Source organism: Neodiprion fabricii, chromosome 2, assembly GCF_021155785.1.
Source record: "Neodiprion fabricii isolate iyNeoFabr1 chromosome 2, iyNeoFabr1.1, whole genome shotgun sequence".
Lineage (NCBI taxonomy): Eukaryota > Metazoa > Arthropoda > Insecta > Hymenoptera > Diprionidae > Neodiprion > Neodiprion fabricii.
This window is the reverse complement of record NC_060240.1, coordinates 8,460,033-8,476,033: the sequence shown is the minus strand read 5'-3', so window position 1 is coordinate 8,476,033 and position 16,001 is coordinate 8,460,033. Positions and strand designations below refer to the sequence as shown.

At 34.6% G+C, this 16,001-nt stretch overlaps 1 protein-coding gene across 3 annotated transcripts in view; it reads left to right on the top strand.

Moving 5' to 3' along the window:
• LOC124176809 (cytohesin-1) overlaps positions 1 to 16,001 on the top strand; it is a 41,857-nt gene that overhangs the window by 9,826 nt on the left and 16,030 nt on the right. The window contains exon 1 of one of the 3 annotated variants that reach the window (XM_046558519.1): positions 5,280 to 6,336. The exons of 1 other annotated variant lie outside the window; for it this stretch is intronic. In XM_046558519.1, coding sequence (XP_046414475.1) covers positions 6,124 to 6,336 — 213 coding nt within the window. In that variant the 5' untranslated portion in view covers positions 5,280 to 6,123. Of the gene's footprint in view, positions 1 to 5,279; positions 6,337 to 16,001 lie in introns of those variants that run through there. One more of the 3 variants, XM_046558520.1, reaches the window with a different exon arrangement.

The following is a 16,001-nucleotide window of genomic DNA, read 5'->3' as shown; positions in this document are numbered from 1 at the left end:
TATGTGAAATGGGTCAATTCCGCAAACACGTTGCTGCGTTTAAGTCTTGATGAATAATAATATTGAAAGCGACCTTTTGCGTTTCAACTCGTTACTTTGCTTCCTATACTCGTTGGTTTAAGAAACAATAATAATAATAACAATAACAACGGTGTGAAGAAAATTCAGAGTTTCACTAATTATTCTATGAAATATTATTACTGTATGGGTTAAGGCGTGCATATGACTTTTCTCACTAGGTACAATCGTTTCAAGTTCCTTTCGGATTTTATCTTCTGATCATTATAATCTTTTAACCACAAATTTCCTCCTCCGGTTTTCAATATCCTTGAAATATCGCTTATCCCATATCGTAACCATAATCGTTTCGTCTATATTTATATCTCCAACGAGCGATAAATCCAAAACAACGGTTGAAAGAAAATCAGAGGAAACATTTGATGGTAGTTTTTTTTTTTTTTTTTGTTTTTTTTTCTATCTTCTCTGTAGAAGGCGAAGAAAGAGATATTTGAGTAGAGAAAACCTTGGAAAAAAAAAGAATAGTTATCTTTTCAGTAACGGTTGCGAAGAATGAAAAAAAAAAATGCCCACCTATATTGCACATATTAATTTTAGATATTTTAAACGATCGAGAGAAACGAGATTATTTCCAAGAGTCAATGCTTCAATTATTTATGCAATAAGCGATTTAAAACGTCATTCTGCACAGAAATGACGCATTCTTCGTGTCAAGTGGCGCAATAAATCATCTGTAATTACGTATATCAGGATACATGGGAATTGCTAGTTTTTTGGTACATCAAATTTGTTTATTCTTATTTTATTTTTTTTTATTTTCTAATTTTATAGTTACTCATCCGTTTACACTTGAGTGCGATGCTCATTAGTACGAGAGTATAATGCAGTTGTTTTCTTTATTCGTTCTCTTAAGCTTTCACAGAGATTGTGAAAAAGATGTTTTACAAATATAGTAGATATAAAAAAAAAAAAAGTAAACTGTGAAAGTAAATTTTTCAAAACCGACGACAAGATCCTCTATATAAATATACATACATATATATATATATTTCAAATTGATAACAAAGGAAAAATTTATACCAGTATGTATAGATTTGGTATAAATTTTTTTATTCATTTATTTTCTTTAAAATTTTGTTGAAGTTTTATCTTATCACATGAACGTGTCTTAATATTGTACAGGATGTGAATGACATTTATTTTCAAGCTCGTTATTTTTTTCTCGCAACGGATCGTTTCTTTTATCGTATTTATTATGCCTCCCGAAGCACGTCCGAGGAAATTTGAAGTTCCGCAATTACGTATTATTGAAAAAAAAAACGGATATAAAATCATAACTTGCGATGCGTATGCATGTTTAAACATATTACATATTAAATTTCATATTATATACATATATACATGTATGTGTATGCTATTTTGTATATTCGCGTCAACTTGTATTCCCGGTAAGATAAAAACTTTCCAGCAAACCATTTGCGGAAATTTCATATATTCTTTGTTCCTTGTTTTTTAGTGTTGATTTGGTTTTTACGATGAAAATTAAAGGCGGATGTTGGTAAAAAAAAAAAGAGAAGAAGAAGAAGAAGATGAAGGATATTCAAACGCATCAAGATCATTATTATATACCCATGTTTGTAAATCGCGCGAATAATTCTGTTTGCATCCGTACTGTAATGAAAGAATTTTTGCCCGCCATTATAAAGAAAAACTAAAAAAACACACCATTCGAAAAAAGAAACAAAAAAATGTAATCAAAGCTACTCGATTCCTACTGCAAACGGCTTCGTAATTAGTATGACTGAAAAAAAAAATCAACCATTAAATATTATAAAATCAAATCAAGAAACTGAAAATCTATGAAACAGTTCTATTCGTCGCGGTAAATGAAAATTGAGAAACAGCATTTTTTTTAAAAGTCCTTTGCGGTATTCCGCTGAATCTGAACGAAGCGGGAAATTGTCCTCATCTCTCGAAGAGAGATGAGACGAAATCGCGTGAGCAACATCTGGGGAATGTCGGAGCTGGTTTTTAGAGTCGTCCCTCCTTTTCGTCGACCATATAATGATAATATTTGCGTTTAGAAAATAGTAAAATTGAAAGCGGGTCGAGGCGGATTGCGTGATGGTAAAAAGAGAGAAAAAGAGAAAGATGGTGGAAATTATAGTTTCATTGAATTTATTTTCATCTCCCGCAATTTTATACTCTCTTACATTTATTTATTCCCTAGTTTTGCACAATTTTGAGAAAAACACGTCTGAAGATTCGACTCTTTCAACCACTACTACTTTTACCTTGGTATTATATTTGTGTGTTTTGTTTAGTCTCAAACCCACCGGGTTAAATGGTCGGTAAATAAATAAACAGGAAAGTAACTAAACTCTTAAAAAGTACGCAGCAACCAGTAAAATTGTAACAAGTCTGCATTTTTTCTTCGATCTTTACCCAATTTTCATTTTCTTTTCGTTTCTTTTTTTTTTTTTTCTTCAGCCTACCGTTTCTAAACCCAATATATTTTTTTTTGTACGAGAGTAAACGACGATGAAATGCAATCGTAATTTTTTTTTTCAGAATTTTTTTACCCTACGAAAATGAAAAATATGAACAGGAATTTGAAGCCAATTTTTTTTTTAGCAAATGTTGTCATTTAATTCTTCGATCGAATCAGTTTTCACTTGTTTTGTAATGTTCAGTTTTATCGTTTGTTTTTCTTTTTTCCAAAGAAATTTTAGTCTCAAAGTTAAACAAGAAAGTGCAGATTGCAGGTATTTGAATTCGATTTGAATATTTATCTATTCCGCAAATGTTGGTTCAACTTTCATACATTTTTTACTCGATATCGTGAATCATTTCAATAATAAATTCAAACTTGTATCTACGCAATATATCACTGGTATATAATCTAAATTTCTGTTGGAATTTTGTTTGGATTGAAAATAAAGGTTAAGAGGAAGAAGGCGAAGAAAAAAAAAGAGAGATTCGTGTTCTCGGAGAACGTAAGAAACTTAAAAAAAAAAAAATGATTAGGATTATCAGTATTATTGAGTTGAATATTTTAACAAAACGCATAAATTAATTGGAAATTTTATGCACGCATAAAAATGATCTGTAATTAGATGTGTAATGGTAATCGAATATTACTGATTTATTGCGGATAAATAAATTATATAAACAGTTCAGATTATACAAGTTTATAATCAACATTAATTCGAATCGGAGAATCGTTGTTGCCTCTTGATATTTATGTATACAACCAAGGCTGTTGTTCATTGAATCGGTTATAAATTGTACGCTCCAAATTTCGAAACGACAACAAATGTAACTACAGAAACAAGAGAAAGAAATAATCAAACATGTTTAATAATTCGGCAACTCGGTGTAAAAAAAAGTCCCTGAGGTTCAGAAAAAAGAAAATGTAGAAACACTGGATGATTTCTCGTCTGCAGAGTTTCATTTAATATCACTGATTTCAGTGCGGTTTTGGAGATTACGAAATTATCACAGTATTTCACGATTACTTACTATTTTTATCCAGCGATTACGAAAGATTGCTCGACTAATTTTAATTTTACCAGATAATTTCTCTAAATATTTCTAAGATTCCAAATGATTTCTTGAAATTAAAAAGCGATTCATGTTATCCCAAATGATTTCTCGTTACTACCAATCATCGCTAATACATAATTTTATTTCAATATTAATGATTTCAATGCGATTTTGGAGATTACGAAATTATTTCCAGTGATATCGGCACCACGATTACTTACTATTTTTATAGAGTGATTACGAAAGATTGCCTGACTAATTTTAATTTGACCAGATGATTTCTCTAATTATTTCTAAGATTTCAAATGATTTCGGGGATTACCAAATCGTTTCGAACGATACCGACACCATTTTTACCGAATCGGAAGACCTCTTGTTCGTAACTTTTGATCCAGACGGTCACCGCGACTAACCGGCACGCATCGTTTTATAGTAATACGAGCATGCGTGCAGTCAATCACCCTCATTCGAGTAGGTATGAGAGAAGAGCAGGTGCAGGTACGATGCATCAGGTCATCGCACGCGCCTCAATTTATATGAAAGTGCCCTCCGACTATGCCTGATGACGGTGAGATCGCAATCTTAATTACCTCTCGGTGTATAAATTAATTACGGATAATTAAACGCGTGAAAAAATAATACGGAGAATGAGAAAATTATCGAAAGAGAGTAAATAAGGTAATTTTCTTTTTTTTTTCAAACCAAAGAATTATCTCGCTGACAGTATTTTTTTTTTTTTTTATCGAGTTTTCTCCCTTCGAAATCGCAACTCGATTCTTACTCTAATTGGCCTGGAAATATTTTCATCTGCTGTTACAAAATTCGACGCTACTCAAACGCGTAACGTGACACGATAATTAATCGGTATACTTGCGCATATTTTTCGAAAACATCTTTCAGCTCGAGGAACGGAGAATTAGCGTGTTCATAAATAAATTCAGTAATCTGTTTTAACGGTTATGCGCGATTTGTACACATGCTTTTTACATGGTATATATTATACGCATGTACAGTGTACGTGTCGAATTGGCGTATTGCTAAATCGAAGGATATCACGGCGTCTGATTTGCCCGGAAATTCACGTGAAATTTGGCCAGGGAAGGAGAATAAAACGGTTGAAAATTTGTAGAAATTTTGTTTGCGCCAGTGACGGTGAACGAGAATGAAAAAAAAGGACAAATTCGAATGACGCGAACTGAGGATATCGACTACTCGAAATAAGGTTTTTTTGATGATCTCGGCAAAGGCTTGCGAAAAAAATTTTTAAATTCACAGGACTTTGCAACGAAATAATGAGCGCAAAAAATTGCCATTTCCCGTTTAATTTAAACTCTCGGTTCTACCGGAAATGAATCGATTTTCAATGTTTTACCAACGAACTTATACTTATTCTAAATAAAAAGTTGTGTTTTTCTCAATTTATATATTTATTTTTAACAAAAATTATACATATTTGAAGTAATGAATTTTTTTTTTTTTTTCTTTTGTTCTTCGACTCGTACACACACAGCTAGGCCACTTATCGAAACTAAACCAGGATGCAATCGTAATTCTTGAGTCTAGCCGTCGCTGCGTGCGCAGATTCGATGCAAAGCCGTGTGCGCAAATATTTGCGGCATCCAGTCAGTCAGCCAGGCAGCTTGCGGTAGTTGAAACGCTTTCCACCAGGGGTCAGGATCGGCGGGTTTCAACTTGCCCACCTTATTTTCTCTTCTTTTCTCAGTTGCTCGCCGGCCGCCGACTCGAAACGCGTTTGCTGTGCGTACGACGTAAATTTTATCGTCAGTTTGTTGACATCGCGGTTTTTTCCCCCGCATTCTGGATTTTCTGCCATGATACGGACGATTAGGTGTACCCGCGTTATTCCCGCCCGTTATTATAAAAATAATATAAATTTTTATAATATTTGCCGTTTTTACATAATACGTTCTTTATAACGTGCAGTTATTATATCAAAGTTTTATTCTGTGGTGCTGAATGATATTTTGTTTTATTCCTCGTTTTTCTCATTTCGATAAGAAAAACAAGAAACATTTATCTCCGTCCCCTCCCAACTTACATTTTCCAACTTTCGTGTGAAAATTTGGTGATACGTGCGACGATCGGTGAAACAATACCTCGCGTGTTTCAAATTTATCGTTAAAAAAAAATTACTCCGTGTGTAAAGTTTATATTATACACGTTTGCGATATCGAGACACACCCGATTGTATTCGAATTTCGCGCTGGCGCGATATTTGACACGGAGCTGCGTACAAACGTATATTATTCATACACGCGCATACGATTCAACCACTAATTAAGTAATTTTTGGTCTCTTTACTAAATCGACGTATACTACGTACAGTGCCTTATGTAAAGAAAAAAAAAAAAAAACAATAAAACAATAGAACAAACATAATAAATAAAAGCAGGAAGCAAAGAAGGCAAGGAAAATTAAGCGATACCTACGCGTAGATAAAGAAGGCGACTGCTCGATCGATCGATTGGATCGGATCGTTTGATACAAAAAAAAAAAAAAAACAAAAAAAAATCTAAATCTTCAAAGCTGGCTCCGCGAATGATTTTCACTGGGAGGTCAGTGGACGCTCTGGACGATGTCCGAGAAGACGTCGTCGTTGGAGTTAAGCACGACGAACAACGTCGTGATGTTAGTGTGGTTGCTACGGCTGCGGGATGGTTCTCCAGCCTTCGAAGGCCGGGGAAAAAGAACAGGAAGGCCGTGCAGAATAAACAGGTGAAAAGCGCCTGGGATCTGACCACCATCACCATGGTTAGTTTTTTTTGTCGTTGTTGCTTTTTTTTTTTTTTTTTTAATCCTTTACCAAATTCGTAATTATCGTATGTAAATACTTGTGTCCACAACGTTTATTCTGTAATAATAGCAAAATACAGTTTTTTTTTTTTCTTTCATTTAATCGGCAATATTTTACGATTTTTTCACATTTGTCACGAATCGTGAAAAAATTTTAAAAGAAAAATGATGGAACGAGCGCTGGGGAAAAAAATCATCGAATCGAGGATGAAAACTTTGTTGTTCAAATGTACCAAGTCCATGAAGCGAAAATCGTCTCGGAATGACTGTTGATTTTTTTTCTTCGACTTTTTTTTACTGATTTTTCTTGTTCTTTTTTTTTTTTTCTTTCTTTCTTTCTCCGAACACATATTTTTGACGTACGGTATCTCGAAAGTATATTCGTGCATCGCGACATAACATCGAATGACGCTGGAAAAAATAAAAAAAAAAAACGAAAACGTATCGAGTCATTTATTTAACTTATGTTACGGTTATTTGAATTTTACGAATTTCCGATGTAATAAAAAATTGAAGGAAAAATTAAAAAGTACTCGTTACTTTTTCACGAAACGAAAGAAAAACGTTTCCGAAAGTTATAGAATTAAATGTTGCATGTGTAGAAAAATTAAAAAAAAAAAATTCCGCGGAAAACGAAAGTTTACGACAAATTGTTTTTTTTTTTTTTCTTTGTATTCCGCGCATGAATTCCGAAATCTCGGTAACAAATGAATGAGTATGTCGTGTGTGTGTATTATATACACATATGTTTGCCCGGATGTCCATTAGATAAAAATAGCGAAACACCGCGACTCAGTTGTGTATATATATGTATGTATGTTATAATCTACGTTGCGCTGTCGTCATTTCGCGAGTAGCTCGTATCATCATCCTCGTCGTCTTCTCGCAGGCATACATAGAGACGTACGTTCAAGAATATAAAATGTGTGTGTGTGTTTGTATATATATACGTATAACCTACGTAAATACGCGTGAATTTGTACACATGAACGTGTAACACCTCGCTCTCGCCATACATACGTACGTTCATTTCCTATCTATAGCCGTTACGCGACCGTGTTTTTGTTCGTCGATATACCCACAATGTCGATCCGTGACGTCATTAAATAGGTATGTTCCTACGTACGCGTATACATATATGTATTAATGCATTCATGCGGAGTTTCGTTCATTCGGAAAACTTACTACCGACATCTATACTTTTAATATCGAATTGTAAAACGATTCGCAGTGTCTTGCCTGGAGTTATACAGGTATATATGTATATATATGCATGCATGTATGCATGAGACGAAAAGAAGAATCGTGAGAAATGAAGTTGCACAACTACATTGCAGTTAACTGTAAGGTATTATGCGGAGCCAAATTTAATTAGTGCCAATTGCGAAGTTTCTTTACTGTCTTTACTTTTCACAGATATACACGTTCAACGACCGTCATTCAGGCTTGAGGTTTTTTTCTCTGCGATAACAATATATATATATATATATATATATATATATATATATATATATATATATATATATATATATATTACATGTATGCTGTGTTGTTATCTCAAGTGGAAATTGAATCGAGATTTCTTACACAGAAAACACGTGTCGAATAGATTATGTATGCATAGTTTTGTGCATACGTGCAACTGTCGTATTTTTTCTCCCCTTATATATCCGCATTGTGTGTGTCCTCCTCATCGTAGGTTGTCGCTGGGTTAGTTTTACTTTGGTTTATTTTCTGGTTTTGCTTCGACCTTTTTTTTTTTTCTTTTCAATGCTTCCGTATCAGACAATTTCCAACGAATTTCTTTCAAAAGTGTATTTCTTGCATAATTTTCTGTACGTGCGACAATTTAATGCGAGAAGTGAAAATTGACAAAAGAAAAGCGAAGGTAACAAAGAACACGATTTCACACGATTCGATCTTCGATCGACGATGAGCACATTTTGAAGACAAATTTCCACCACTGCAGTTTGGTAGCTTGTATAATAAGCAGAAAAAGATATATATATATATATATATATATATCGAGTTCTTCTTTTTCCTTTTTTTTTTTTTTAACGCGTGCCGATGTTTCACCATCGATTTTCGATAGATTTATCATCAGCTTCCGGTTCTAATTCCATGTAAACACTATTAGCTTTGCTTAAACGATAACGTGTATACACGTTGTACGATAGGACGATAGAAAACTATTTTTGCGTGACTCACTACACACATGCGATTGTACGCACACACACATATGTACAGTTGTCGCCGCGCATCCGCAACCAGGCGATTAACCGAATTGTTATCATTGTTATTTCCTTCGTAGCCTCGTTTTATCATCGAACCATCGTTTACTCTTGTATGCGTCGTTCTTTATTTAATGAAATATCAAAAAATAATCACCGTCGTTAAAAATAAAGTCCCAAGATCGAAGGCCGCGTCACGATTAAACTCTGGAAAAAATATTTGGAAACTGTCAGCTGATCGGATTCGATGTGTGTCGTTATGCCATTTTTCCTGAGGCTATGCTCGATGGGCATGAAATATCGAAGTTTAAGATCCGTGACGAAACGCTGCGTGGCGATTCGCATGGATCATTTTGGGCACATGACGCGTATAAATACCGCGCCGCCTTTTCTGGAACGAAAAGACTTTGGCAAAAACGGGAGAGACGCGAGAAAAAGAAAAAAAAACTGATTTTATCGGTGTAACGCTATTATTTACGGTCCGATTGCTGTAACTGCGAAGAAGAAGAATTTAATATAGGTTGAAACTAGGAAATAGATTATTGTTAACCTAAATTTAGATCAAAAACGATTTGCGGAATATTTATTTATTGACAAGATACGAGTAAAATATCTAATTTTGATTTTGATAATAATTTCATAGTAAACTATGTAAGATGTTTATAATTGAAATATATTCTTTTGGAGTCGTTTTTTTTTCTGTTATTTCAGTATCGTTGAGAATTTAATTTCACAGTATCGAACCGATATTAATCACGGTCAACGAACAGCAACGTTGAACTGACTGTACGAACAAAAGATTGTCTGTTTCATCGAATTTGTAAATCATATTGAATAATTTGAATAAAATGAGGAATCGTGTAGTGAAATCGAAAGGATCTAATAGAAATTTTCAACGATTTTGAAGTGATTTGAAATGAACCGTCGACATCCTAAGCTTTCGTTTCTAATTCCACTAATTGCTGTTATCGTGTCTCTAAGGAAATTTCTATAGCCTAGGAATATAATTAATTACTTGTATTAAATACTCGGTTTAGGCTCATATTGCAATAAAATTAATAAAAAGTACAGCCTTTTGTCGAACAAATCGGCTTAATCCTTGAGTCTAGTCGAAAACAAGTTCCACGCAACGCATCGTCGATTGATCTACAACTCTAGTCTGGTCTAGTTAGTCTAGATCTTGCAAGCCTTCCGCATGCAGGCCTGCGTTTCGATGGCTCCGGAGTTCGTTCCACCTCAAAGAACGACGATGACGACGATGCCGAGGGTGTCAAAAGCTTGAATCAACAAACGATACACATCCAAGCTGCTACTAATTGCGCCGACAATGCGTTAACACCCACCTATTCCACTTTCTTTCCTTCTATTTTTTCATCCAACTTTATTTTCCCCACTTCTTCTCCATTTCCCTGCTGCAACGTTTCGTGTATACGTTCTCTGCGGTGGTGTTATAAAGAATAAATCGAATTCATTCTACGAAACGCCTCTCGCAACTTTCGGAAGAAAATTAATTTTTCTTTCCTTTTTTCCTTGTAATTATAACAACGTTACAGTTAAACGACTTTGTTTTCTTGAACGATGTAAAATAACAGCTTCATTAAATCGCGACGAAGCGCGTGACGTATCATATCGTTTTGTATTATACACACACACACACACACACACACGGTTCTGAATAAATATGCTATCAAATATTTAATGGATATTCTCTATCAAAATAATTATTTCTCGGAATATAGTATACTTTTCCGTTCGAATCGACAAACTGTTTTATTCTTTTGTATATTAATTAATAAACACATTGTAACAGTGCTATGACAGATGTTATTTTATTTATATTTTTTTTTCTTCAAACTTCACATTAATCTTCAACTTCAGGTTTGTACGAAATTCGTTCGTCGTTATTACACATTTGCGAAGTATACATATCATGAATACGAATTGGTGTGAAAATCATACTATAACGATAAATATATAAAATTTATATAATTCAAAAAAAAAAAGAAAAAAAAAATGGAAACTTATAAAATTCATAATTTCGACCTCGCCAACAATTTCTCAAGTTTAAGGCCTCGTCTCAAGAATCAACTTTTTCTTCGCCATCTTCTGACCCCCAAATTCTCCCCCCTTCCTCCCATGCAAATCGCGGCATTTCATTTCGAATGGCCATATTCGTTACACATGCATGTTACACGTGTACATATATTATACATTGAAAACGTATACCCGTTCTCTCTTATAGTCATACACGGGTGTACGGTATACCTGTAGTTGACCTCCACGTAACTCACACGCTTATTGACCTTTGTTGATCGAGCTCAAATTTGCATTTAAAGGCGCCATTTTTATACCGTGACGAGCGTATTGAGTTTGTTTGTTGCGTGCCTTCGAGTCTCGTGGAATTATTCTCGTCTCGGGTTCGATGAAATTAGCTGAACAAGAATCGGAGATATCGGGAATGGGAGAACGGATGAAAAGGAATCCGGGAAAAGTAACCTCTTACCTTTGCATTTAAATAACGATTCGTTTTTATTTTACAAAAAACGACCTATTTCCCTTTCACAAAATCCATGAAATTTCAAACAAGCTTCCACATTTTTCGAACGACTCGGTCCTTTTTCTTTTTTCTCTTTTTTTCTCTTTTTTCTTCCCTCGCTCTATCCTTCATCCTCAGGAGCGAAGTGCTCGGTTTCTTCTTTTCAAGCTTACTTTTTATTTCTATGTACCTTCGGCTCTCATTTGGCAAATGGAGCTTTTCCCTCCGACGAACAATGCTATGGATAACCTATACGTATCCACGATTTTAGGGGGGGGGGGGGGGGGGAAGCATAGACAAAACCGTCCTCGATGATGACGCGGCTGGAAAAGTTAACGGCTAATGGAAAAAAGTCCTTTCCTTTTATTCAAATACTTCGCAGCATATTGCGAATCGGTATCTCGGTCCTCCGACAATTCTAATCACGATTTATATACATACAGATTCTTTATTTCGTTTATTTTACACGTAATATTGTAAAATTCTGTCATGTCAGTTACGAACGTGATGGAGGGTTTGTAAAAAGTAAAAGAAAAAAAGAAAAACCGTTCAATCCTGATCGAGAAAAGTGCGATTACGTATTTTAGATCATAGTTGAAGACGAAAAATAGACAAAAAGTAAAACTGAATTCGCGAAACACGTGGCGACGACTTGGGAATGTTGTAAACGCGTGCCTGCCGTTTAATAACAAACAAATTTGCTGTTTTATTTTATTTATATTGGTTTGGCTTTTATACCTTGTCACATAAATATTGACACGTATATTTACCTTTTCTCCTCACTTTTTATATGCTTACATACTTATCTGCATATGCCTACATAGATGTGTGTGTGTGTGTATAATATAATGTAAGTAAAAACTTTGGCGAAGTGCCGAAATTTATCATCGATTTCGTTCACAAAAGTCTCTCACCACGCTTATCCGGGCGCGTAATATCTCTACGTAACGTATTAAAATAATTGGCCGTGTTCCAATTAACTTTAAACGTATATTATTCGCATCGTATATACACGGCATATTACAGTGGAAGCCATTATGCGGCAACGTATGCGGATATTCGATATTTTTCCACGCGGTGATGCGGGAGAAAATTTTCTCTCGGAATAACTCTACGCAATAAAAGTGGATAATTCAGAAAATTGTCGATAGCCACATCCGTCTCTTGTTCCCGACGAAGATATTCAAATCCTCGTTGTATAAATTATTGACGTCATGAAATAACAAACCGTTAGATGAGGAAAAACATATCGACAAAAAAAAAATTAGACTTCCCGCCTGGGGCCTAGTGGGATTTCCTAATCGGGGCCTAATGGGATTTTCTAATCGGGCCCAAATCGGGTTTACCCAACAAATACCAGGTAATGAGAAAAGCAGTCGAATCGTCGTCGCAAGTGAAAATTTATTATTTCTCAAACTGGCGTCACTGCTTATATCCACCTACGCATAATATATATTAAATATTATAAATAATATGGAAAAATTGCAGCATTTCCTCGCCTGCGTATCACATCTTCCTCGCTAGTTCTTTTCGTACACGTTTATTACATCTCTCTTCTTTTATTACATACATATATATATATATCTATATATATGTATATAGTAGGTATATTCGACCCCGAGAATCATAAGTTATAAGATACACGCGTAGATTCCGGGTCATGAGATTTTTTTTTTTATTTCCCCCCAAGGTCCCCGTCATTCTCCGTCCGAAGGTCGTTTTTGTCCAATATAACACATTATGATTTTAAATCATCCTCTGAGGTCGATTCAAAATATATAACACGCGACTTACAATCAGTTGCGAGATTCTGGACCGATTTAATTTCGTGATTAGCTCCGGAGTTTTTTTTTTTTTTTTTTTTCCTTGCAATTTTTTTCTATTTCTCGGTCATTCGCGTTCGTAAAAAAAGAAAGAAAAAAATCCCGTGTTGAGGCATGATAAATTCAATCATCTGTTTGTTTCGTTTTTTTTTTTTCTTCTTCCTTCTCTTTTAATATATTTTACAGCGATTCCGTTGCAATAATTTGTTTTCTCTGCTGTACGTAGCTGCTGATCGGGACACGCTGGAAAAAAATGTCACGACGAATCGACGCAGAAAATAATTGATCGAAAAAACCCAGCTTATCATGAAAATACGTGCGCGGATGTAAAAAAAAAGAAAAAAGACGTATGTATCATGCTGATAATAAGAAGACGTCATTCGCTCGGGAAGTAACAATATATACGTTGTACACAGACACGCTTTATACGTCTGATTCACTTTATTACAAGCTGCAAGCAATTTTATTATAATATATACACGTACCGCAAATTCTTCGCCGCATTCACGCTATAATACTTGGAATTGCGTACGCGGTAAATACATACATATGCCTCACATGCTGCGTTCACGTCCTATTGCGTAAAAAGTGTTTTCATTTTTCTTCCATTTTATGCAAGGCTGTCGTTTACGGGAGATCGTTGAAAATGATGATCGCGAATCGTCGCGTTAAAAAAAAAAAAAAACAAAAAAAAAAAAAGAAAAAAAGGAACTGATAATGGCTAAAATAATCTTACGATCATAACTTGATTTATCATTATACAGTCGTTGATAGTTTTTGTTATTCGCCAATAATTGTAAAAAAAAAAAAACATAGTTTTCGGTACAAAATGAAAATTAACTTCTTGGTTGAAATCGTAAAGCTTGGAACGTGTCACTGTTTCTTTTTTTTTTTTCTTCTTCTCGACCGTCGCTGGTACTGTAAATTTTCTCGCAACTATTGCTATGATAATTTGATATTGCCACAAGATTGAATTGACGTCGCGTCGTTGATTGACTGAAAAAATGTGGCAAATTAAACTAACCTGATAAAATATTGCGATAAACTAGAAAATTTACAGTAGCATCGACAAATTTAATCCCACTAAACAAGTAGTCGCTTATTATACCAATTTCTTTGTGTTCAGAAATCTAGAATGTTTTAGTATAAACTGTTAGAAATGAATTTTGTACAATATCAATGTACATTTGTACTAATAATAACAATAACAACAACAACAATAATAATAATAATAAATATAGCTCACCGAGAACTGCGGCGTGATTTCCTTCTCTTCTTCGTCTTTGTCTTCGTCTTCTTCTTATTCTTTTCAGTCGCCATGTCGAGCTTTGTGCAAGAGAATAATTTATTGACCCCAATTGAGCTTCCAGTGTCAATTGTAAATGAAGCAAATTTCTCACTACCTATCGCTGCTGTTGCTTATACCGTGTCGTAATTCATTCTGGGACGGGATTCGAATTATGAATTCGAAAAGTTCCGAAAGCGTCAAATTTGGAACTTTTTGGTGGCGAAAGTTAAAGAAATGAAACTTTGACGAAACATCAATGTTTCGAATAGTTGGAAACCCGACGATCAAAGTTTCGAAAGTGTGAATGTGCGATAATTAAAAAATCTGAAGCATCGAAATTCCGAATGACGGAAGATTTTCAGCTCCGTGATTCTCCGGCTTGATAAAATTTCACCACTTTGATCTTTCCTTGTGATTATATTTGATTTTCCGAATTTTATTCTATCGAAACTTTACTTTGTCGTAACTTGATTTCTTGGTATATTACATTTCGGAACTTTGAACCGTCGGGTTTTCGACCGTTGGAAAATTTGTTGTTTAAATCCAGACACAGCTATTAACCTACATAGAGAAAAGATCACTTAATCATTTACCTTTCTAATCAACGTCCCCGCAGCTGTTATTTAATCTACTCTCAGCGCGCTTTATAGAATAATCGATTTGAAAATTACGCAGCAATTAACTGATTGGCATATGTTCGGTAATTACCATATTGTTCGTATCATACATAGTTATACACATGTATGCATGCGCGTATGTAAGCAAAGTGTTTAAAATTAATTTGCTCATTTTTTCCTTGTTTACGAAATGGCGCAATCATTTGACTGCCATACTCGCGCCATTTATTATTATCAGCTACGCTCAGCTGATCCTCGTTTTATTTTCAAAACATTGATCCATCAACGTACGTTATCATACATATATGTATAGTCACAGACATCAAGAGGTCTGATTTTGAAATTAAAATGAATAAAAAAACCAACATTACCACCCAAAAGAAAGTAGGAAATCCTTCAGATTCAATATCTCGTTTCATTCTTACGCTGACAAAGAAGTATTTATGTTTATTCTGAAAATGAAAATGAAAATTTCTTTTTTCGCCATCTATTCTTATTCATTTTGATATTTAAATCGTCGCGTTGAATCGCTAGCTGGAAAACTGTTTTATTACTTGTTTCGTAATTATTATTTGTATACGTACTTACTTACCGTTGGTACAATCTTGTCGCAGTTGATCTCTGATCTTGAATTACTCGAGCGTCTCAAGACGGCCTCGAAAGGTCATCTCGGGAAATTGAATAAGCCTAAGAACTCAACGAAGTGGAGGAACATTATGAACGAAGAACATTCTGTTGGTACAGAAATATATTAACAATCATACGCTTAGTTTACTTACGTTTTTTATTAAACCGCTTATTCATGTTTTTCGCCTTTCCCTCTTCTTTCCCTCTCTTCGCGAGTGTAGAAATAAATAACTAAATGAATAAATAGATAAATAGATAAATAGATGAATAAAGGTACGGCAAAGTATTATCCGCGTTGCACGAAATAATAGAGTGCAAGGAAATTGGAGAAAATTATACGTGTAGTAACAAGGTCGATACTCTGCCTCCTCGTATGCACCGGAAGAAGTTTTCTTTTCCATTTAAAAACGACGAGACGCGAGCGACATTCTTGTGTCGTTAAAGGATAGAAGTCCATAAATATGAATGTACCTTACATACCAGTCAGGTAATACATGGACC